This window comes from Diadema antillarum, unplaced genomic scaffold (genome assembly GCF_040938485.1).
Source record: "Diadema antillarum isolate AM-2024a unplaced genomic scaffold, OU_Dant_1.0 seq00001105_RagTag, whole genome shotgun sequence".
Lineage (NCBI taxonomy): Eukaryota > Metazoa > Echinodermata > Echinoidea > Diadematoida > Diadematidae > Diadema > Diadema antillarum.
In genome coordinates this window covers 1575369-1598028 of record NW_027271921.1, presented here as the reverse complement: position 1 = coordinate 1598028, position 22660 = coordinate 1575369, and the positions used below count along the sequence as shown (strand labels likewise).

The following is a 22660-nucleotide window of genomic DNA, read 5'->3' as shown; positions in this document are numbered from 1 at the left end:
ATCATTTATAACACTTTGATTAGAGATGAAACTTTGCCTCAAAATTGCTTCACACAAGCAGTCTATAAGAATTTTGCCAAAATGACATTTTTTACATGTGTAATGCTGGACTGACGTCTATGTACTGACATAAATGAAGGTCAAAAAATAACTTTTCATTGAAAATTTGTTGTTTTTCAACTGAATGGCCTCATAATGATTACGAAAGATAGCAACCCCCAAATTCTATTGAGCTCTGTTGGTGGTAAACATAAATTGTTTCAAAAGATCATATTGTATGGGGGGGGGGGTAATGTACAGTGGAAAAACAAAAACAAAAAACAACATCCCTTGAATATCCCCTTTTACCATGAAAATACCCATTTAGCCTAACTCCTGGCTTTGTTGGCGTATCTGTTGGTACCACTTTAGGAGATTTTGTTGTGATGAATCTACGTCCCAGATTTTATTAAGTATTTGCCTCATGAGATCACTGTTTGTTGATTTCTTTCCTAGAAGGGCTAATCTATACCCAGTTTGTCTGTTGAGTCATGGGGGTCCTGCCTCATTAAGCTCTGTAATGGATTTGTGGAATTAGAGTAATTGCTACCCCCTCCAGTTGTGTGTGTGTATTCACGTACGTTTATATCTGTCTGATGTTTGCTACCTACTCATGTAGACAGTGATTAGTAGCAATCATGACTGGACAAAGAGAAAACAACAACGAAAAACAGCTTATTACCTTGTTCTTTGGATCCACCTCACTTTGAATAAGCATGTTGTTCAAATTATTATTCGACCAGCTTTCATTACCTCTGCCAAGGAGGTAACGTTTTTGCCAGTGTTGGTTTATCTGTCTATCTGACTCTCTGTTTGCAAAATAGCTCATAAAGTTGTGAACAGATTTGGATGAAACTTACAGGAAAAGTTGATAATGACACAAGGAGCAGATGATTAAATTTTGGTAGTGATCATGAAATCTTGGTAGCGATCATGGAATTTGATGAATGTTTGAAGGATTTATTTATTTATTATTATTATTATTATGTTTTGCAAAAAAGGGTCAATAAACTTGGTATTAAGTCTTTGGAAATTCTTGTCTGGGAGACATCTCGGGCAAGCATGCTGTGGCATTGTACATTGTACTTCATTAAAACAGATTAAATATGTGGGTCGGTCAGTTTGCTGGGGATATAAGACTGTCCAGTTCCAGATAGCTGTCCTCAGTTACAAAATCCTGTTAGTGGACATAAAGCAGGAATAGGCATAGCTTTATTTGCATTAAACTGAGGAGGTTACACAGCCATCTTGTTTTGTTTTGTTTTTGTACACTAACACCCTTCTACTCCTAAACTGATGACATGTCTTGATCACGTCTGAGGCATGGAGGAGTCTTACTTTGTGATGTGAAGCAAGCATAGGTCAAAGAACTCCGTAGAAGAAGGCGCTTTTCTTCTTCATCGGACATCTCGCTACCTTCCAGGGGAAAACCAAGGGAGAATGTCAGAAATATCAAGTTCGGTGGCTGTTACTGGGCCGGAGTTAACACGGATTAGTTTACAGTACTCAAGACTCTGTTGATGCTTTTTACCATCGCGTGGAGGAGGTTGTTGGTAGTTGCTCCTCGGGTGAGCTTGCGTTTTCGCAGAATGCTTACCAAAACACGACAGATGCGAGTGAAACATGAGAACTGATGTTCAGTTCTTGGCGGGTATTGATAAAACTGCTAATTCCCTCGTCCTGCTTGGCATGGGGGCAGTACATCCACATCTAACCCTGATAGCACAGAGCATAATTATAGTGATCAAACAAAAATTAATGGATGGCAGCTCTAAATGTATAATATGTCATTTATCTCCATGTACAAGGATTCTTCATGAATCGGTGACGATCCTGAAATTTATTTGTCAACAGAATTCAGAATGAAAAAAATAAAAATATTGAATGTTCTTTTATCAAATATGTGTCATTTGTTAAAATGTAATTTTATGTACATATTTTAACAAGAAAACTACATGTACATTGGTTGTACCTTTAAGCACTACAGCTTTGTGTGATTTGAAATGTATGAATGAATGACATTCCCTGGGCAAAGTCATTCCAAAATTGACATTTGCAAAAGAGATATATATGACCTTCAGTGTTGTCTGCTGTGGTTGCAGCAATGGGAGTAAAAGAATTCTTAAAAGTGTGCTGCAAACTGTGGAATCCCCAATTTGGTGTGTCAGATAGCGGTTGTGAATTGTGCAGGGCTGGTGTGTGTAATCAAACCCAACCTTACTGTTACAGTGTGCCAAGAACCACTGTGTCAGCTGTTACACACTGTACACAGTGTGATGCACCACACTGTGGAGTAAGCAGCATGAAGAGTCCAGTATAAAACTATAAACTAAACTTTTGGAAAGATGACTGTTTTATGTAAATCCCACCTTCTGGCCAGGGCCTCTTTAGCTCCTGGCAGTGCCATGGAGAACGTCTGTGGCTATTCCTGCAGTTTGCCTTTGTGACCTGCTCAGGGAGATGTCTCAAGCAGTGCGCAAGGTTCGCGTCTCCTATCTCGATGTGTGCATGTTGGCTTTGCTTGTGTATGTAAGGGTGGATTTGTAGTAAGCGGTAGTACGATGCGGAGCTTCCGAATGACCTTTAGAGGGCCTCGTCCCGTGCGTCTGATTGGCCGTATGTGTGGGTGGATAGGACGGCCTTTTGCAACGGCTTTACGGTGGGGATTCCAAGTTAGTATTGTGAGGTCAACTGATGTGTACATGTGTGTGTGTGTTTGTGTGTGTGAGTGTGTGTATGTGTTTGTGTGTGTGTGAGTGTGTGTGAGTATTTATCCCCCTCCCCTATATGTAAGGTGTGCTTGGATGAGAATGACAGAGAGAGGGGGGATAGACAGAAGAATAGACTGAAAGAGAGATTGAGAGGACTATACAGAATTAGATGGTGTTAGAAGAGGAGTTTGAAAGACAGATTTATGTCCATGAAGAATGATGACAAAATGCATAGATTACAGACATTTTGGTTTCATGGTAGTGTCTTAAATAACAAGAGTGATATTAGACAAGGAGGAACATACAAGAAAGTAGAGTCCATCATAAAGACAATTTGAAGAAAGAAAGATGAAGAGAAAGTAATTAGAAATGAGATGTATTGTGAAATGGATAAGGAAACCAGATGAACCCTTTCTCTGCCACGGACTTTGGACAGTGTCTACAGTGCTATGGGGTTTCTGTACCAGGGAGCAGTCAAAGCATACACTTGTACTTAGGGTTAAGTGCACATGACTTGGATGTGGAATGGAAGAAACTAACATTAGTGGTAATGAGAAAGAAGAAAAAAATGTTTCTTGTGGACGTCATGAGACGTAAGAGATGATGTAACATTGAAGGTCAGTGAACTATGCGTGACTCTGAATTTATCATATGATAAGAGAAACCCATTTTAAACACAGCAAGGCAAATCATTGAGATGTGGTAACTATGAAATCATGCGGAAAGGAAATCCAAAACATCCTTTGGAAGGAGTTGATTGTTCAGGCGTGGGACAAATTGTAAGTAAAGCAGGTAAAGAGAAAACCACAATTCTAAAGATCACATAGTGGGCAGAGAGAAGAGGAATTTCAGCGAAAGCGAATGCAAAAAATGAGGACTTAGTTTGGGCCAAATTCAGTGAAAAGAGGTCCACAATAATATGAAGTGGGCCAGACAGGGGATATTTTTCCAAGGTGCAATCAGGAGGATAGGGGAATTTCTCTGTATCAGCCAGTGGGTGTGTTTGAGAGAGAGAGAGAGAGGGTGGGCAGAGATAGAGTAAGAGAGACTGCTTTGTAAATGAGAACTCGGCAGCTAAGTGATAGAAGTGAGAAGGGGAGATGTCAGAATTGTCGCTGAAGGTTTTGACCGGACACCTCTCCTCATGGCTCCTCTTTCAACAGGAAGTCGACCCATACACATCCTAAGCATACAACTCCCCCCTCCCCTTCCACCTCCTCCCCATTCTTTTCTCTCCCTGTCTAGAGAAGTGCAAGGAAATAAACACAGCGGTTCGAGACATTCATTTGTCAGAACCGATTCCTTTGGCCATACATCAGAGAATGCTCGGCGAGTCTGCGAGGCCCGTGTGCTCGGGACGAGCCGCACAAAAGGTCAGGCCGTGTTCCCGTCTCATTTATTTTGCTGGTGGCGCGAGTTTCTGGAAAAAGGAGGTGGAGATGATCAGATGTTGCGTTGCCATGGGGAAAGTGGGAGGAATTGGGGAAAAGAGGCGGCCAGTGGATTGGGGGGGGGGGGGAGAAGGGGAAGGAGTAGGGAAGCACCATTTTGGGCAATGAGGGTTGGCTGGGGTGGGGAAGAATGGCTCATCATGTGTGTGAAAGAAGGAAGTAGGGGCAGTCAGGAGGATTGCTCTTCATGTGTGGGCAGTGGTGTCGCAGTATGATAAAAAATGCATTGCATTCATTCAGGTGACCTGGAATCCTGTAACTCACACCCTCACTCCACCACAGAAGATAGGGGCAGGGTCTTTCATCACATACACTATGCACCAAGGGGGTGGGGGGGGGGAGAGAGATAGATAGAGATAGGGAGAGAGAAATATATGCTGTGCACCAAGGTGGGAAGAGAGAAGGAGAGGGACAGATATATAGAGATAGAGAGGGAGAGATATAGAGAGAAATATAGAGAGTTCAAGATAGAGAGATAGAGATGGAAAGAGAGAGAGAGATAGGGAGATGGAGAGAGAGAAGGGAACACCATCTGCAATTCTGATAGCAAGTCAAGTTTCTCATTCCACAGGTGTGTCGTTTGATGCAGACTGCAGATCAGGTTAATTGGAGTAGGAATCTATTTTTATGTGGGTTTTCAGAAAACTAGATGGATTATATCATTCTTTAGTTTTGGTTGGATGGATCTTTGCCTCAGAGCTAGTTTGAACATTTAAAAAAGAGAGAAAAAAAAGTGGTACTGAACATATGAGACCCTGACTCATATAAAGAGATGATGAAGTCCTTATGTTCTTGTCATGCAGAAATTTTTATGACAAATGTACACAAGTGCAGACCTACACACACACACACACACACACACGCACACACACACACACACACACACACACACACACACACACAGAGCATTGGTACATGATGTTGAAAATAGTGACATCTACCTCTATCTTAGTGAAGTGTGGTTATCTTAGGTAGATGTAGAAATGTTGTAATAGTCTCTGTTTACAGACTGTCAAATGAAATAACCCCCATGTGGCTTGGCTGTATGCTGGTCTTCTCTAGGCACCATTTCAGCCTCTGTACCTCAGAAACACAATCATATAATCATAGTGCATTGGGCTGAGAAAAACATGAATATACATACACTTGATGACGCACCTATTTTGGATGTAGTAAAGCCATTTTCATCAATATAATATTTTTTTTTTAATGGAGCAGCAAATACAAGGCAAAGATCTTCTTTACATGATGAGTTTTGCTTGTTGGCGTGCTAATTAGGAAATGAATGTTCTTGTAGGAAACAGTGATACAATCTCTCTTTCTCCCCCCCCCCCCCCACACACACACAATCAATCTATATAAGTAATTGTATTAACCCAATCATTCCCATGGAATCATGTGAAGTAACAATGGGACTTTGAGACAGTGTGTTTCACAGGATTCGTGGGCCTAAACCCACTGAGAGTTGATGGCTGTGAACGTTTTCCTTACGGCTGCTGATTGGCAAGGCATCACGGCATTGATCTGAATGAGACCCGGTTGCCATGGAAACTTTTGTAGATATATGCAAATTCATCAAGTTGATCTTGGTCCATTGTCTCTCTAAACTCTTTCCTAGGAAACCTTTACTGTACTGGGCTTGGTATTCTTAGAATCGCTGCTCTCTAACTCATTAGGCATGATAACGTGTTTGAGTAAATGATGTGCTCTGATTTGTTTTAGGCTAGAGTTTTTTTGTAGCTATTGAATCAGTCTGCAAGACACAAAAGTTAAAATATTATTAAGGTTTTTACAGGTATCGTCTAGTATTTTTTTTTTTTACCCATCAACTTGTTAAGTCTTATCCACAAATGGTACTGCATTTAATGTACTCATGTTGTGGATGTATACCAACTGAAGCAGATACTCATCTTAGATAATCAGCATCAAGGAATATTTACTACCAGCCATTAAAACTTTACCAACTTTGGATGTCCTACAGTCTTCTGCCATGTCCATGGCATTCTGTTGGTGTTTTTTTTTCTTTTATTTGGTCCTCTCTATCCTGCAATGTCTGTCCTGTTTATAATTACTTTATCTTTTACCCTTGCAATGAAGAAAGTCTGTTTTTGCATCAGTTGCATGAGTTGACACTTCCAGCGACAAGAGAATCTAATGTCGTTGATTTTTTTTTTCCATTCTTTTTACCCATCTCTGCATCTTCCAGGAGAGGTAGTACCGACAAAAGACGATCCTAGATGACGGAGTACGCTAACATGGCGGACGAAACGGATGACGGCACCTTTGGTGTCACCGTGGAGGAGCTGCGCCAGCTCATGGAGCTGCGGAAAGGGGAAGCGATCAATGAGATCAATGCAAAGTATGGCGACGTCATGGGCCTCTGCTCGAAATTAAAAACATCGGCGACACATGGTGAGTGCATGCATGGCCCTCTGTTGCGCATTTGTGTTTGTGTTTGTGTTTGCGTAGCGTGCATGATGTGATGGGTGTTTTTTTTTTATTTGTGTGATATGTTTGTGTGTGTGGTGTGTGTATGTTTTTGTGACTTTGTGTGGAGTATGTGTATGTGTGTGTGTGTGTTTGTGTGTGTGTGTGTGTGTGTGAACATAGTATACACTTTGGTATTAAAGTTGTAATGTGCTAACAGGTGGGTTGCCTTTGTGCAGTTGGAAGCATCTTCATCAAAACCAAGTTTTCATTCAGTGTCTCCCCACCTCGGCAAAAAGGAAAAAGAGAAAATAAAGAAATTGATAAAAAGAATACACTATTGATGCAAGCAAGTAAGATCTACTTTGGTAGGGGTTTTTTTATTTTTTTATTGTTGTATTGTCAGTGGTTTTTAGTGCCTGGGAAGATTAGAAATATTGGGAAAAACATGTTTTCTTTCGAAGAGTGAGCTTTTCCTTACAGAACTAATGCAGGATTTACAGAATTTCTGCTTTGATATGAGATATAAGTATGTGGTGACCTCCCATATTTCAAAATGCAAAATAAATCTAGGTGCTTTTTTAGCAAAGTTAATGCACCACAGTAATAAATCTTGTCGCTGGGAGTCTGCATCAAAATGGAGGAACCTCCATGTGCTTCAGTCCATGTCATTGAATATTACTACTCTTTACAGCTGCTATGATCATAACTCTCCATGCCCCACTCCCATAAGAGCTTGCTGCCTCTCCTCTTTAATCAAACTAATCTTTCTCTATAAAGGGTGCATTTTGGTGTGATGTGAGTGGAAGAGTCTGCAGTACTCTGTTATATTTCAATGCTTGCAAGCAAGCATGAGTAAAGAAAGTGTTAATCGCGGAGTTTGTGGTTTGAGCTAATGCATCGACGACGGACATATATTTCAGTTGTCGTTGGCAACCGCCGAAAGATGCAGATCTTGCGCGGGAATCTAGAGCTGCTGCGGTGAACTTATCGTCCCATTTTCATTTGTTTTGTGCTGGCTGTTTTTTTTTTTAAAGAGGAATGAGAGTGCTTTGCCGAGGGGGAAACCATGTTTAGAGTGGTATATAACACATGGCGCCATTTTGATTGCAGACTTGATATGTATGTCACTGATATTCAGAATATATTTGAGTTAAAGACGCATAGGTTCACTGTGATACATTGAATACACTGTATGAATCTCTCAACAACAAACAGTACAGTGATTACCAAATATGTTGCCCGCAAAGAATCTAGTCTGTTTGAAAATGCTGAAATATCGGCTACGATTTCTAGGGTGCATACGCTGTTCACTCCTGTCTTCAAGGTTATACACATGCAGTCTTTCAAACCAAATACCTCTGCTTTTCTGCTGTGTGCCATAGTGGATTGTGCAGTGCAATGCAATAATGGGATATGTGTCTGTCCCTTGTGGGTATAGTCATGACATAGCAGAGTCCTTTTTTTTGATGGGACTGTAAGAGGAGAGCTAGAGCAGGGGAGCCATAGAACCAACATAATTACAGTTTATTAGTGTGGAACTATTTTTGGCCGCAAGCAAAGAAACCAACGGCAAATTCAACAGGTGGGGCCGCATCACTTTGTCGCAGGACTGCCAGATAATTAGCGACAAGGGACGCTGCGTGTCTGTGTTGAGCAGGCCTTAATTACGACCTCTGCGATCACAGCAGCGAACTGTTTGCCTCCCAGGCCTCTACCGTTACACGCCAAATATTTGAGCAAGATGGCCATGTTGATACAGGGTTCCTGCGGTCACAGAAAACCTGGAAAAGTCATGGAATGTTGAAAATGTTTTGCCGAGCCTTGAAAATTCACGGAAAATGTAGGATTATAGATATACATCATGGAAAAGAATTGGTATATATCTTCTGCCTTTCAGTGATCTTTTTTGCAATGTAATTTTGTTTGTAAGGGATATTTCATCAAATAGAATCAGACAAACTTGGTGGCTAAAGAAAGTGTTGGGGTGGTATATACTCTGTCCCTTTACAAGAACACTACTTATCTAATAGAATGATTTTCATCAATTTAACTCTTAACGACTATCTGAAAAAGGGTCCTTGATTTTTAAAAATTAACATGGAAAAGCCATGGAATTTCTTTTTGTAAAAGGTGCAGGAACCCTGTCGATAGAGGGAACACTCTCCTCACCACCCCTCCCCCGAATTGAAGTGAATTCTTGCGATACTTTGTGTCAGCGACCGCCATTGTCTGCAAGTGTGAGGGTGACTGCTTGACTGGGTTTGCCAAAAGTAATCAGCTCCATACACAGGTTGTGCAGAGAAAAAGAGGCAGTGGTCCAGGAAGAATAACAAGAGATTATGACATGGTTGCTGTAGAACATGAGAATGAATTGGAGATAGGCAAAGCAGCTTATAGATAGGTGTTTAGATAGGTGGATATGTATATATATATATATGTGTGTGTGTGTGTGTGTGTGTGTGTGTGTGTGTGTGTGTGTATATATGTGGTGTGTGTGTGTGTGCGTATGTCTGTAAAGTTACATATATACATATTATAGATATAGAAAAAAATGGGACAAAATAACAAATTTTACTGATTCAAAGCATTTACAAAAATAAATTGTACATATTCCAGGTGTGACAATATGATTTACTGTACGACAAAGTCCACCCATGTTTACATTGTAGGTGATCATATTTCAGTTGCGTATCAAGGTAGCATCAATGCAATAGCATATACTATCATGCTTGAAGTCAGACTATCAACTGTTCAAAAAATAGCTGCGAACATTGCAATTTTGATGTCATACTATGTAGTCCAGTTATCTTCTTCACATCATATTTAATAAATCAAAGACTTCTGAAGTTCAGAATTTATATTTGTATAACTCTTGCTGCAAGTGCCTTCATTCTATTACAGCCAATATACAAATCTTTTGTCATTGCATTCTTCTATGGTCACCCTTTCTGTTTTCTTTAAGTGTGTACTCGTTATATCACCTCAGATTTTTCTTTCTTAGTATGTTGATCCCCTGCTCCGTCTAAAATATCAATAAACAAAGAGATGCCAATGCTCGGTTTTACCATGTCCCCACAGGTATCAATGGCCTTCAGTTTGACGTCCAGAGGAGAAGGGAGACATTCGGCAAGAACCTCATCCCGCCCAAGCCTCCGAAGACATTCCTGCAGCTGATGTGGGAGGCCGTCCAGGACGCCACACTCATCATGCTCATGATTGCTGCCGTCATCTCGCTGGGACTCTCCTTCCTCCCAAAGTCCGAAAGTAAGTTTAAAACTCGAACCTCGTCGGGGTCTCAGAACCCCTCATTTTCTTCCTGTTAGCCATTGGTCACACTTGGCAAAACATTGCAGCAAAGTTTAAGTTCGAGAAGTCTTCGCAAAGTTTGCTCGTCCGTCCACACTGGCAGCCAAACTTCTCGAAGTTTCAGTTCTCAAAGTTTGGGTCACTGATGTACATGCGCAACACAGAAGAGAGTGTGCACTATCTTACAGCTAATGATTATAACGTAACAATGCACATACATACATTCTAATGAGGTAATTGGACTTACTTGAATTGGACTTACAAAAGAAAACAAGAAAAATCATTGAAGCACACAAACGCACTCTGACAAGCACCAAAAATGATCAGGAAGACCTAGATATAGACAGGACTAACAACAAGAGACATTTAGAAGGGGCAGTTAGAGAGAGAAGGAGCATATCTATCCAAAGTCAGAGAGTAGTTGTGTTCTTCATCATTAATAAGATCCAGGCACTAATTTTATTTTTGTAACGTATGACCTTTTGATAATCTTTTAAGGTCATAGGGCACATCTTGTCTGTATCATCTTCTTGGTGTGATTCTACGGCTTGAATTAAGATTATTATTATCATTATTATCATTGTTATCATTTTTCTTTAAGGGCAGGGCTTCATTCTAAAGGCCACATTATCTTCGTGCAGCATGAATTAGGAGTTCTTGAAAGGGCAGCAGTATATCCGAGGCCACGCAGTCACTTTTGAGAGGGGCATCCCAAGTCGTGTGCCTAGATTAATTCGATCCCAATGAGTCTTTCTAAAGGTCTCTGCAAAGATGGATCTTTTCTTGTCTGTAATTTCCTACTGTACTACACTTGTAGCTGCCCTTTGTAGATCTGTGTATTTTTGTTTGTCCAGCATCATTGAATGATCTTGCTTCATCTAGATTCAGGATGTCCAGACATTATCTATTGCCCTTGTTTGGGGAGTTTAGAAAAACAACGAAGACATTGTAACCCAAATCGAGTCTCGTGCAGTAATTATACGCAAATGTGCCGGCAAGCGGAGCTGATGTATGTCCCTGCGGAGAATTCTGTCTCGTCTCGTCTGTTTGTTTCGACCAAACTTCATCAGACATTCCTTTTCCGGTGCCTTTTCTTGCATTTGCAGATGTGTAGTGGTTAACGATATTAGCATTGACTTCCCTTCCTCCTGGTAGTGCATTCCAGTTGCGAACCGCTTCCCCTCGACTCAAAAGATGTTCTGTAAACACATGACATTTGATTCATGGTAATGCGTGGCGCGTGTCCTTCGACCAGACAATTCATCCATACTGCCTCCCTCCACCCGCGTGAAGGGTGGGGCGTCACCGGTGGGGACGGGGACGATTCTTCAAGAACTTATTCGTCAGAATGCCACGTCGGACAGCCAAAGGGGAGGGGATCGCATCTCGGAAAAGAAGAAATGCTAATTCTAAGTGAGCATAGCATCGATGCCGGTATCCGATGACACGGGTAATGATTCTTAATAGATGCAGCATACACAAACATTGTATTGAGATATAGAAGAAAACTCCTATTCTTTTCCTTATGCATTGAGAGGGAGGAAATAAAGAACAACAACAACAACGCATGACTAACTTCCTGCATGCAGACTTCTGCTTTCAGTGTAATTTGGATATCATGTCCGAGTTGGCTCTAGTCAAATGGGAAGAGTCGAATGATCAGAAAAGGAGACATTCCGAGAAGATGGGACCCCCCCAAAAAAAACAAACAAAACAAAACAAAACAAGATGTAATCCAGTGACTCAAGATGGAAAATAATAGAAATCCTAAAATTTCATGTACATGCTGTACTTGATCTATGATTCAAATAGAATTTATTCATAATCTGTGACAGGTATAATGTCTGTATCAGAATGGGATCTTGTCATGTTGATCATTGGTTCCCATTTTTTTTTTTTCAGCCAAGGAAACAGCAGTCAGTCAATACTCCACACATACAAAAACATTATTATGCATGATGACCAAGTTCATGTGACTCATCTTTCTCCAGTAAGTGGGGGGGGGGGGGGGTGAGATAGAAAGAGTAAAATTCTGTAGGAATCGTGCTCCCTGCTTAATCTAAAAGCAAAGGTTAACTGAAATTGCAGAGTGTATCAATGCTTTTTTCCTTCTCTCTTTGGTAGATGAAGTTGGGGGGGGGGGGGAGGGGGAGCAAATTGCAGCTGGTTTGGTACTTCATTAAAAAACAGCCAGAGACAGATCTGCGAGTGATCCTTAAATGGATGTAAGTGGTTCATAGTTTGCTCGTAGCCTGTAGACCCCGTATCACAGCCAATCCGCTTTGAAGTCGCTCAGGTGCCGACATTGAAAGTCAAGAGATGTGACTGGGAGCTGAGGTGCAGAAAGCTAAATTGTGCCAGATTAATGCGTGCCCCCGCTCGCTGCAACGATCGCCGTTGAAGCTAATAAACTGCGTCATTTCGCTCCCGACAAGTGGGTAATTTGCGTTCACACAGCAGAGTGGGCAATTTGCGTTCACATTGCAGATGACAAAGATCGTTGTGCATTTTAGAGAGAGATGTTTGTACTTACAGCACATCTGGCACATAGATGTGCATAAGGACATTTGATAAATTGTCAAGTGAAGTTTGAACGTTCTGGTAGTACATTTTTACAGCCTCAAAGACAAGACGTAGCAGAATTGTCGAATTGTGTGCTGTTTCATAAAGATTTGATATGGTTTATGGGTTGTTGGTGTTGTTTTCTTCCATTATTCTGCCCTGAAGGGTGCTGGAGACATGATTTTCATTCGATGCCATTTGTAATGTACCAGCATTATATCAAATATATGGGATCAAGAAATGCACCTCAGTAATTTAAAAAATGCTGAAGCTTGGATAGCAAGCCTGGAGGAACTTTTGAGACCCTGATGCTGGGAATATCGAGGAATGATTTTGCTTAGGCATAGTTGGTTGTAGAAAATAAAATGCAGATATCAGATTTTTTTTTTTTCATGTGTCATTTATATCCTTTGAAAATGAAGACTTATCCAGAACAATTTTTTTTGTTTGTTACAGAAGAGTAATTGAGAAACAGCTATTGTGGAATTCTAGAATGACAGGGCATGTTTTTAGAACTTTCCATCTTTGTTCATAAAGTTAAAAAGACATAAGTTGAAAAGTAGAACTACAATGTAATGAGCATTACTTTGTCTTTCCATTAATTTTCTGCTGTAGTTATTTTGAGAATATGTGCAATTACTTTTGCAAATACTTTTGTTTGTGCTGAATTAGGATTTTAGGTATGGCGTCCTGTCAATTTGTAGTATGTACCTCAGAATTAAAAGCGAAACTTAAGCGTAGCATTCTTTGACAATAATGACGACAGATGGGTAAATTTTACTAGTGGAAATTTCAATCATAATTCAATTCCATTTAGGATTTATTTCTGATTTATTGTACTTCACATTAAAATGCATGTATTGAGGAACAATTACAGAAATATAGATATAAAACATTGAAGAAACAAAGCAAGATTATTAAAACTAACATTAGGTGCACAACAAACATAAGCTTATCCCTAAACAGGCTGGGCTTTTTTGGCTGTTCTGTGGCTGGGGGAGGGTTGAATCAACCCCCCGAGATCTTGGCGATCGATTGCGCAGTCGCCATGAAAATCGTCACATGCATTACCTGTGGCGTTATCTACCAAACTGTAAAATAGAAAATTTGAATTTTCATGTAATTAATTAATTATGCTCTAATGTATGCATAAAATCATACATTTTGCTCTAAATCAGAAAACAAAGCTCCTAGAATCCTAATTTTTGGTGATAACATTCTTTGTAGCATTCCTAACAATATGCTCGAAAAAAAAATCAGGTATCAAAATTAATTTCTTATGTTTTGTATTGTTTAATGAATTTCTTATGTATTTCTTTGTTTTTCCACTTTTTTTTCCACTTTTTTTCTCAAAATTAATGACAGAACCAATTTCAAGCGTAATTATGCTAAAACTAATTGATTTCAGTCAATGAACATGAAAATAATCATATCTTTTTGAATAAGGTAAGAAAACTCCATTTGCATAGACTTTGTACACAAAATCATGTTTTTAAGCCATTTTCATTCTGACAAGCATGTATAAAAGGTCATGCAGCGTTGTAACAGTATGCCCAATTTTCGCGAAATTGATGTCATAAGATGTGTGAGACTTGAAAGTAAAAAGTCAGCGAGCGGCGCGGTCAAAATAATTTCATGTGGGGGAATAGTCGTGGAAAATGTCGAGGGGGGATTGATTCAACCTCCCGGCCGTTTTAGGGTTAATGGTAGTGTTCCGTGAATGTGAATAATCAGAAAATGGTATGTACGTAGAAAGCCTAAAAGGACTTCTTATGTTATGATACACGTACCCCAAAATATAGTCATTATTAGCAGTTCATGAAAATGATTAGTGCCACATTATTTCTGATATAAAGGCCTTGCATATATATCTTAGATATTATAAATGCTGTGAATCAACCTATCCCTGCTTGTCAGTTCTGCATTGGAAATCTGGGTGCTAGATTGACATCCAGTGCTCATCTTTTTTAAAGCCACACTACCTCTGCATAATTCCCCGACCACAAAGTGGTGTTGGAAAAGAAATAGTGCAGTAGTGTAGTCGTGGTAGCAGCAGTGTTCTTGCATACAGCTGTACCTACATGTATGACTGGGAGGAACACATGAATATGCTGGGCCAGCTGTGTGGGGTACCGAGTGGTGGCGCGACCGTGGTCGGGAGGATCACATGACGTACGAGCTTCACTCGCCAATCTCACTGGATTAGATTCTCGATTCATTTCTCTTTTTATTCTCTCTCTTTCCTTTTGTCACAAGAAAGAGAAAGAGAGAAATTGTGCATTAATCAAGGGGCAGCCTCGGCTGATGGTTTGCATGTCGTCTGCAGACGGACGAGGCGAGGCGGTTCTTGTCATCACACCGAGGCCCCGTGGCTGTAATTCCAACTTGGCAATGCATCTCGGCAATCTACTCTTTCCTCAATCCTCTGTCCCCTCTTCTTCATCATTTTTGTTGATGTTGTTTACCCTTTGTTTTCCTTTTCCCGTCCCCCCCACCCGCCCCTTCCATCCCCTTTCCACATTCTTGTCCTCTTCTGAAAAACCGCTCAGCCCCCGTTCAGCCATAAAACCGAGAATGGGAAATGTCGGATGCGGATACTGATGAATGGAGACTGCTGAAACAGATTTGTGTGGAATTGTATGTGTATGGTGAAAAGGGATGTGGGAGGAATGAAGTCTATGAATCAATGGTAGTGCAAACTAAGCAATGATGGTTCTGCTGGAGTTTGGTTTTTATCTGGCTCACCGTGACTCAGTTTCTCAGACTGAGGACCGTCTTGGTTTTGGCCCAAATCAGTGGGGACCTGATGACCATTCTTATCTCGTAAGACAGGCATGCAGAAATTATCTTCGGTGTTCAGAAATGAATTTGTCATCTTCAGGGGTAAGGGAAGGCATGGGGACAAGAACTCTTCATTTGATTAGGAAGAAATAATTCGAAATAAATGTAGTTTTCATTTCATCTCAATCCACTCACTCTTCCCTCAGTATCTGTACATTCTCTCACATGTCTCTGTTCCTTTCCTAATTTCATAATTCTTCTTCTTCTTTTTTCCGCTCCCAGATTCACTTGCTCTCATGTCCATATTTCTACATCTCATTCTCTGTACTCCTTTCTTCATCTCATCATGTCGCTTTCCTCCTATTTTTTTTTTTTAATCTCCTCCATCCGATGACTCTGAGATGGTCATCTCTTCTTGACTCTTCCCAATCATTTACGGTTTACCATTTCCTCCGACTCTTTGCTGTACTAACTCATACCATGTCATTACTTTCTGTTCTACTGGTTAAGCAATTACTCCTTCATTTAGCTATTCTCCCTGGCTTTCTTTTGCGGTTCATTCTCGGCAAATGTTGCATAATCTAATCAAATACTACTTCTACGCTGTTCAGGCTGCGCTTTCTGGTTCCGTACCCTCGCGAACATAAAAAACGTTTCTGTATTCTAGTGAGTAGCCCCCCTACGGTTTTGCATTGTCAGCCATTTGAATGTGTGGAAGCTGCCAGCGTGGTTTACAATGTGATTATGACTCAAAAGAGAGTGAGTGTATGCCTTAAATGGTACACATGTACTTGTGTTCTCAGCAATCATTCCATCTTGTATTGACAGAATCATGAGAATGCTTTCTATTGCAAACAAACTCTCGTCTCGTCCATGCTGTATTGTCAAAGATTATGTGCTCATGTATTTTTCAATGCAGTCTAAAGCGTGACTTTTTTTCCCCCTTTTCATTTCTTTTCTTAGAATTCTTTGTCAGAATTGGGAATTGAATCGAAAAGGGAGCAGTCCAGTGTAAAAGTGTTGAGTGTCTATTTGTAAAGAAACACTGTGCAGTCAAAATTGCGTTTTTAATCTACAAAGCATGACGTGCATTGTGGCATCAACATCGCAGCTCTACCAATGGCTCACTCTTGGTTTTCTGTTTAAAATGTACAAAAACCATGTAAGACTTTTTGAGACTTAAGAAAAGTCAGTAACACCTGTGAACATGAAGTTCAACCAATTATGCTTTAAGAATAATTCCTAGTGGAGCTTAAGATACAATATTTGTCTTTATTTGATGGTATGGATAGATGAATTAATCAACTATTGAATAGCTATATGATTATACACTTTTAGATCATTATTCAACCTCTGTGTCTTTAGTACTAGTATGCTGGTGGAGAGAATGTATCTCAATACATAGATTTCAAATTTCTATTCATTTACTTTCAATGGTCTTCTAGTAGATTAGAGTGTAGATTAGAGGGTAGCAAGGGTTGCATGCCTATGGGATGATCCAGGGACAATCCTGTAGACCATTTTTTTTTTTCAAAATGTGATCTGAAGTTTCTCTTCATTGCTATGTCCAGTGGTTGATGACCTTACGTTTATCATCGTCACAGTGCTGGAAATGAGATACCTTTTAATCTGTGGCACAAAAACTGTGTGACTGTGGTGTGTCTTGTCTCTCATACACTTTCTATGATCTTACCAATATCTGAGGGATTTAACTACCAGGTACATGGAAGAAGAAAAAGCAGTAAAAGTTGATGCGGTGGTGTCTGGTGTTGTGATTTTATATAACTTCAACAATTTTAGCAAGAACTTTGACATATCCAGAACACCTGTGTTTTCTGTGATGCTAACCTCTCTCTCACTTGCCACCCCCCCATCTCCTTCTCCCTCTAGCGGAATCGGGCGAAGCAACAGCCAACTGGATCGAGGGCGTGGCCATCTTGGCCGCTGTCCTCATCGTCGTCCTGGTAACGGCGTTCAATGACTGGTCCAAGGAGCGCCAGTTCCGGGGCCTGCAGAACAAGCTGGAGTCAGAGCACACGATAGCCGTCATTCGGGCGGGAGACGTGGCCCAAACAGTAGTCTCAGAAATAGTCGTAGGAGATATTTGTCTTATAAAATATGGTGAGTCCCTCTCAGCTTCAACCATTCTTGCTGTTAGGTTGTAACATTATCTAAAATCGGTTGCATTGAATCCAATCTCCTCCATACCTGTCATTTTTTGAGTTCTAAAGAGGAAAACCAACAAAGCTGTAATTTCTTTTTTCTAAGAAGACACCTGACTGCAAGCCAGCAATCTGGTCCTGCAAAAGGGACTCAGAGATGCAAAATCTTCTGAGTAGCTTGTGGAGATGGGGAGAAAGTGTGTCAATCAGTGAAATTTTTAGGGTAAGCCTTGGATCACTGCAATGGATCCTATTCTGCTGGAGAAGTTTGCTTAATAGAAATCTGGGCCTCAATTCATTTCCGTCCGAAATACATCTCTTCAAATGCTCGGTAATCAGCTTGTATTTTCCTGATTCTCTGTCCGAGAAGAACTTAGCCGCATTTTGAACAGGACTGCAATGATGCAAGTGACATTACATCAAATCTGTCTTGATACATTGCAGATACTGTGTATGTGAAAGGTCAGAGAACAAATGAGAATTTCAAAATGCTCAGCAAATGAGAATTCCAAAATGCTCAGGACATTTTCTTATTTGTGACTCTTTTTAAGCATAAGCTAGTTCAATCCATGTCATTTGTTCACTACAAATAGTGATGATTACAAAGTGTGAATTCAAAACTTTATTGTTTGGCTTGACCCCGTTGACCCTAGGTGACCTTTTACCTGCTGATGGGGTGATCATACAGAGCAATGACCTCAAACTGGACGAGAGTTCGTTGACCGGCGAGTCTGATTCCATCAAGAAAGGCGTGGACAGGGACCCGATGCTTCTATCTGGTAAGAAACGTCTTTTCTGCTCTCATTTTGAAAGCCATGTTCCCGAAATACATCAGCCCAACAATATGACTGCTTTGATTGACCTTTGAAAGTATTGGGACTCATCAAATGCGGAATTTGATCTGACATTTGTCCTCAGTGATCCTCTTGTCTCCAGTCTCAGTGTATCTTTCATCGACTTTTTTTTTTTTCGAGTGTGATTCTATTAGTCCTTGACGCATCCGATCCCTTTTTGTAATGAAATCTCCTCCCGCATATTGTTCATTTCGTAGTTTTGTCAGCCGTCGACCTAATTTCCTTCTCACGGCTGTTTGTGGGATTCCTCTGCTGCTGTTGATGATTTGTTGAGTTGAAGTAATTATCCCCTCTCCTCACGCATCAATCAACGGCTAGCGCAGTGATCTCGGTGAGGATTGGGTTCCACTCCTCGATTTGTCACTCGGTGCTGCGACTTCAAATGACCCACGTTTTTTCCAAGTATTGGATTCTCGTCTTGAAATCAGTATGCTGATAGGGGAAGGGAAAAGTACTGGAATTACATGGCAGTGCCTGACTCGTCCCTATAGAATACCAAAGTGTGATGTCATAGCCATTCATCGCCATGGAAACTGGGTCCAAACAACCTCAACTGACCCGAGTGTTTGTGCTCATGCCAAGCTATAACAACAAAAACTGTGACATTGTTACTTACAGCCTTATGTACTCTATTCTATACTCAATATTTCCTCTGGTGTATGTTTCCAAAGCTCAAGTGCAAAAAAAAAAATCCTGCATTCCTCTTACCCTGTCCCTCCCCTGTACCCCACCTTTGCCCCCTCCCCCCCCCCCCCATAAAAAAGAGAAAAACAAAGTTTGAAATTACTTCTTGAGCTTCTCAGAAGAAACTGTTATCTTCAGCTCTCAGAGATTATATAGTGTGAAAGGGAAGAAATAAACAAACTGCTGTTATGTGACATTCAGAACTTTTTTTTTCTTTCTCTCAGATCTGCCCCCACCTTAACTTTAGGAATGTGCATGCTCAAGTTACCGCTGCCACCTGTTTTCAGCCAATATTTGCATTAAATCCAATCTCCTGTGGTTTTTCCCCTACTTTATTCTTCAATCAAATTTTCTGGTTTAGCTCATTTGCTTCATTCACCTGCGTCTCAGTCTAAAATTCAACCACTGTAGTGTAATGTATTTATTTTCCTTAAGCATTGTAGATGTCCTGTTCAGAACAGGAAAAGTTTACTACTTCAGTTCAACCCTGCCTCCTCCCCCCTCAAAAAAAAAACAAAAAAACAAAAACAAAAACAGAAAGTGGTCATCTTTATGTTATTCCGCCACAAACTGACGCCTCATAGCATTGACCACAACTGTGTGTGCTGAGGCATAAAGTGAACAAGTTAAGGGATAAAAGATAGATGCAAAGTACTGGCAGTGGAACTACGGTAAACCCACTTGATGTACAAATGTGTACACTGCTGCTCTGGAGAATTGTGATCCATGGATGCATATGAAGCCACGACCTTGTACATTCAATTTGTTTTTATCTATGTCTTTTCCATTCAACTTCCAAATCTGTGTACATTTGGGACCCACATTGGAAAAGTGTGGAAATAAACTGTGGTGGTGGTTGTTGTTGTTGCTGTTGTCGTCACTGCCTTGTCAGCGCTGCCGTCGCGGGCATCATTGTCGTCGTTGCTGTTGCCGTCGTCATCATAATTGTTCTTATTGTCCGACTGAATGTTGTTCAGTCTTCTTTCCGAAGCCTGGGTAATGGTTTTGAAGAGGCCAGCACGAGCTGCTATGGGCATGCATTGGTCAGTTTTCTGTCTGTCGAACTGGTGCTGGGAATTCCATGATGGGAATTTGATACCGGAGTGCAATATTTACACTTCTGGTAAAGAATTTGGAAGTTATAGAGTCTGAAAATCCGTTTTGTTTTCCTGAGGATTTGTGCTGAAGAAACATTTGATGTTTTTTTTTTCTTTCCTGCAAATCTTCCTCTCCATCATGTCAACTGTTATTAGTGATTGTCTCTTTCAGTTGACTTTCCTAATTCACATCTTGCTCGATGCTTGAAGCTACGCTAATCTCTCCTCGAATATTTCTTCCTCCGTTGTTGTAATGAGATCTGATTTAGTTTGTTTGTTCTTTTATGAAAAGCACCTCGCCAGACGGGGTAATTTCTTGTCTCTGCATTAATTTTGATTTCTAGAAAACACAATTCCACCCCCGCCACCCAAAGAACTGAACATTACTGCACCGAAAGCACATTAAAATGTAGAGCAATGCTATGAATAGTGGCTTTCAGATCAGACACGACAAATTAAGTGTGAAAGCTACGTTAGTTTTTGACCGAGTTACACCTTCTTGATGAATTGCTTTTGATGTTTGTCATTCTTGTATTTTTAAGAACTTGGCCTGTGCTTTTCACCACAGCAGGAATAAAATTTGATACGGGACTGTCCCTATAAAATTTGTTTTTTTTTCAACACTTTAGATCCCTAGCAGTGGTACCTCTGCATCCTTCATCCCTATTCATTCACAGAGCTAAACAAAGTCCATATGATGACTTTCCTTTGGGTGGGTTTATTTCAACCGTCCGTTTGGACTTCAGAAATATGAGGTCATCTCAACTTCCCTGCGATATTTGTGTCGCCTCTGCAGAGTTTGATAGATGCTGCTGGGACGGCAATTTCATACTCCAGCCATTGTCGCGGGGACGTTTCGGACCGAAGTGAACTAGTTTTGCGAGTATCGTCGGACATCTAAGAGGCTATCTGTAATGCGACCTACTTTCCCGGGCTGCGTCCTTCTCCTCCCAACTCGTTCTCTACATGTTCTCTTCCATAAACCTACTTCACCAACCTTTGGAGGGGGGGGGGGGGGGTGATGGAGTGCGGGGGTTAATAATAAGATACCATTAAGAGAATATGGGTGGGGGGGGGGGGACTGGAGGAGGAGGAAGGAATGAGTTCTTCGAAGGTAGATCGGCCACCTGATTGGAGGGACGATTGCGAGATGGCGCATCTCACGGCCATTCATTTGCCTGCTCCCGGCAAGAATGTCGGACTCGGGGATGCAATTATGTGGAGCTGAATTGTGCGGAGCAGAGCAGCCATGATGGCCAGCCAGCAATGTGTAGCACAAAGAAGTGCTGACATCAGTTGGACAGCCACTAGCTGTGGATGGTCTTTCGATATTAATGAATTTTTGAATATGTAGAATATTGTTTGCTGTCTGAATTTCTTCTTCTGCCCTTTTTTTTAATTTTTGAGTGGAGTAATACACATGTAAGAGCATTGAAATCAGTTTAATGGCAGTGTTTGTAAGCGAACCTTGATTTAGGCATTGGTCTGGTAATATCAGAACTCCTCAAAAATGATAAGAATGTTATTTATGTCAGCTCTACTAGCAGTAGTGGCAGTGAGGGGGTGGTATGACGGTTCTTCTGGTTCGTAAAGATCGTGGTTGATAATGACGATGACGCTAGTGATAGTGGGTCTTTTTTTTTTTTTTTACATTCGATGAGACAGTGTGGTCACTTCTTTTTCAAGAACGTCTCCCACGCATGTTCCTCGTTTGTGGCCATTAGGGTGCACTTACCGGCAAAAGGGTTTAAAATTAGCTGCGCATCTGTGACCCGTGTCTCTCGGAAACTTGCTGAGTAGTTGAGACATATCGTCTTTCCATGATTCATTCCCCCCTACGGTGAGTCACCAATTCATTCATGTCTGAGAAGACGAGAAGAATCATTTGAGTTTTTCCCTTCACCCTCCACCCTCGTGCATTCCCTGCTCTCACCTCACCTAGTCCTCTGTCAGTGTGTTTGTAGAATCTTTCCAGAAGATACCCGTCCAAAAGTTTTAGCCTCATATGTCCCTGAGAGTCTCACAGCTATACAGGAGGTTGCCGTATGCATGTGTTAGGGAAGCAATTGTTACTGAAACGATGATAAGTTTAATGATGTCTTCTTAAGGAAACAATCATTGCTGAAAGGGGTTAGAAATTTGGCATCCTGAAGTAGCTCATGCACTTTCACGTTTGATTGATTAAGTAGTGCAGAGCATTTGAAACATCTCGTTTGGCATCTACATGTAGTTTCCAATGATTATAATTTGTGCGCTTATCTGTGTGGCATGGCACTTGTGGGCGAATAAAAAAAAGAGAGAAAAAAAAAAAGAGAGGAAAAAATGCATTGAAGAAGCCTCCCACGTTAAGGTCAGGGAAGCTACCAGAAGGGGATCGAATGATGTGAGGCGCTTTAAAAGGTGGGCTGCAAGAATTTTTTACGCCCAGACAGTATCCACATGGGTTTGCCCTTGATTGACGTATTCGAGAGGACAAGGAAGTGGTTGCAGGAGGCGTAGGGTAGAGGGGGAAAAAAGGAGAAGTATGATTTATTTGGAGGACGAAACGGGAGAGTGCATGCTTGACTGCCCTCGTTGGCCGGC

At 40.9% G+C, this 22660-nt stretch overlaps 1 protein-coding gene across 3 annotated transcripts in view; it reads left to right on the top strand.

Moving 5' to 3' along the window:
* Positions 1–22660, top strand: part of LOC139743780 (plasma membrane calcium-transporting ATPase 4-like) — a 166074-nt gene that overhangs the window by 75310 nt on the left and 68104 nt on the right. For all 3 annotated transcript variants that reach the window (XM_071654236.1, XM_071654234.1, XM_071654235.1), the window contains 4 exons: positions 6408–6613; positions 9710–9895; positions 17171–17401; positions 18096–18221. In XM_071654236.1, coding sequence (XP_071510337.1) covers positions 6439–6613; positions 9710–9895; positions 17171–17401; positions 18096–18221 — 718 coding nt within the window. In that variant the 5' untranslated portion in view covers positions 6408–6438. The remainder of the gene's footprint in view (positions 1–6407; positions 6614–9709; positions 9896–17170; positions 17402–18095; positions 18222–22660) is intronic.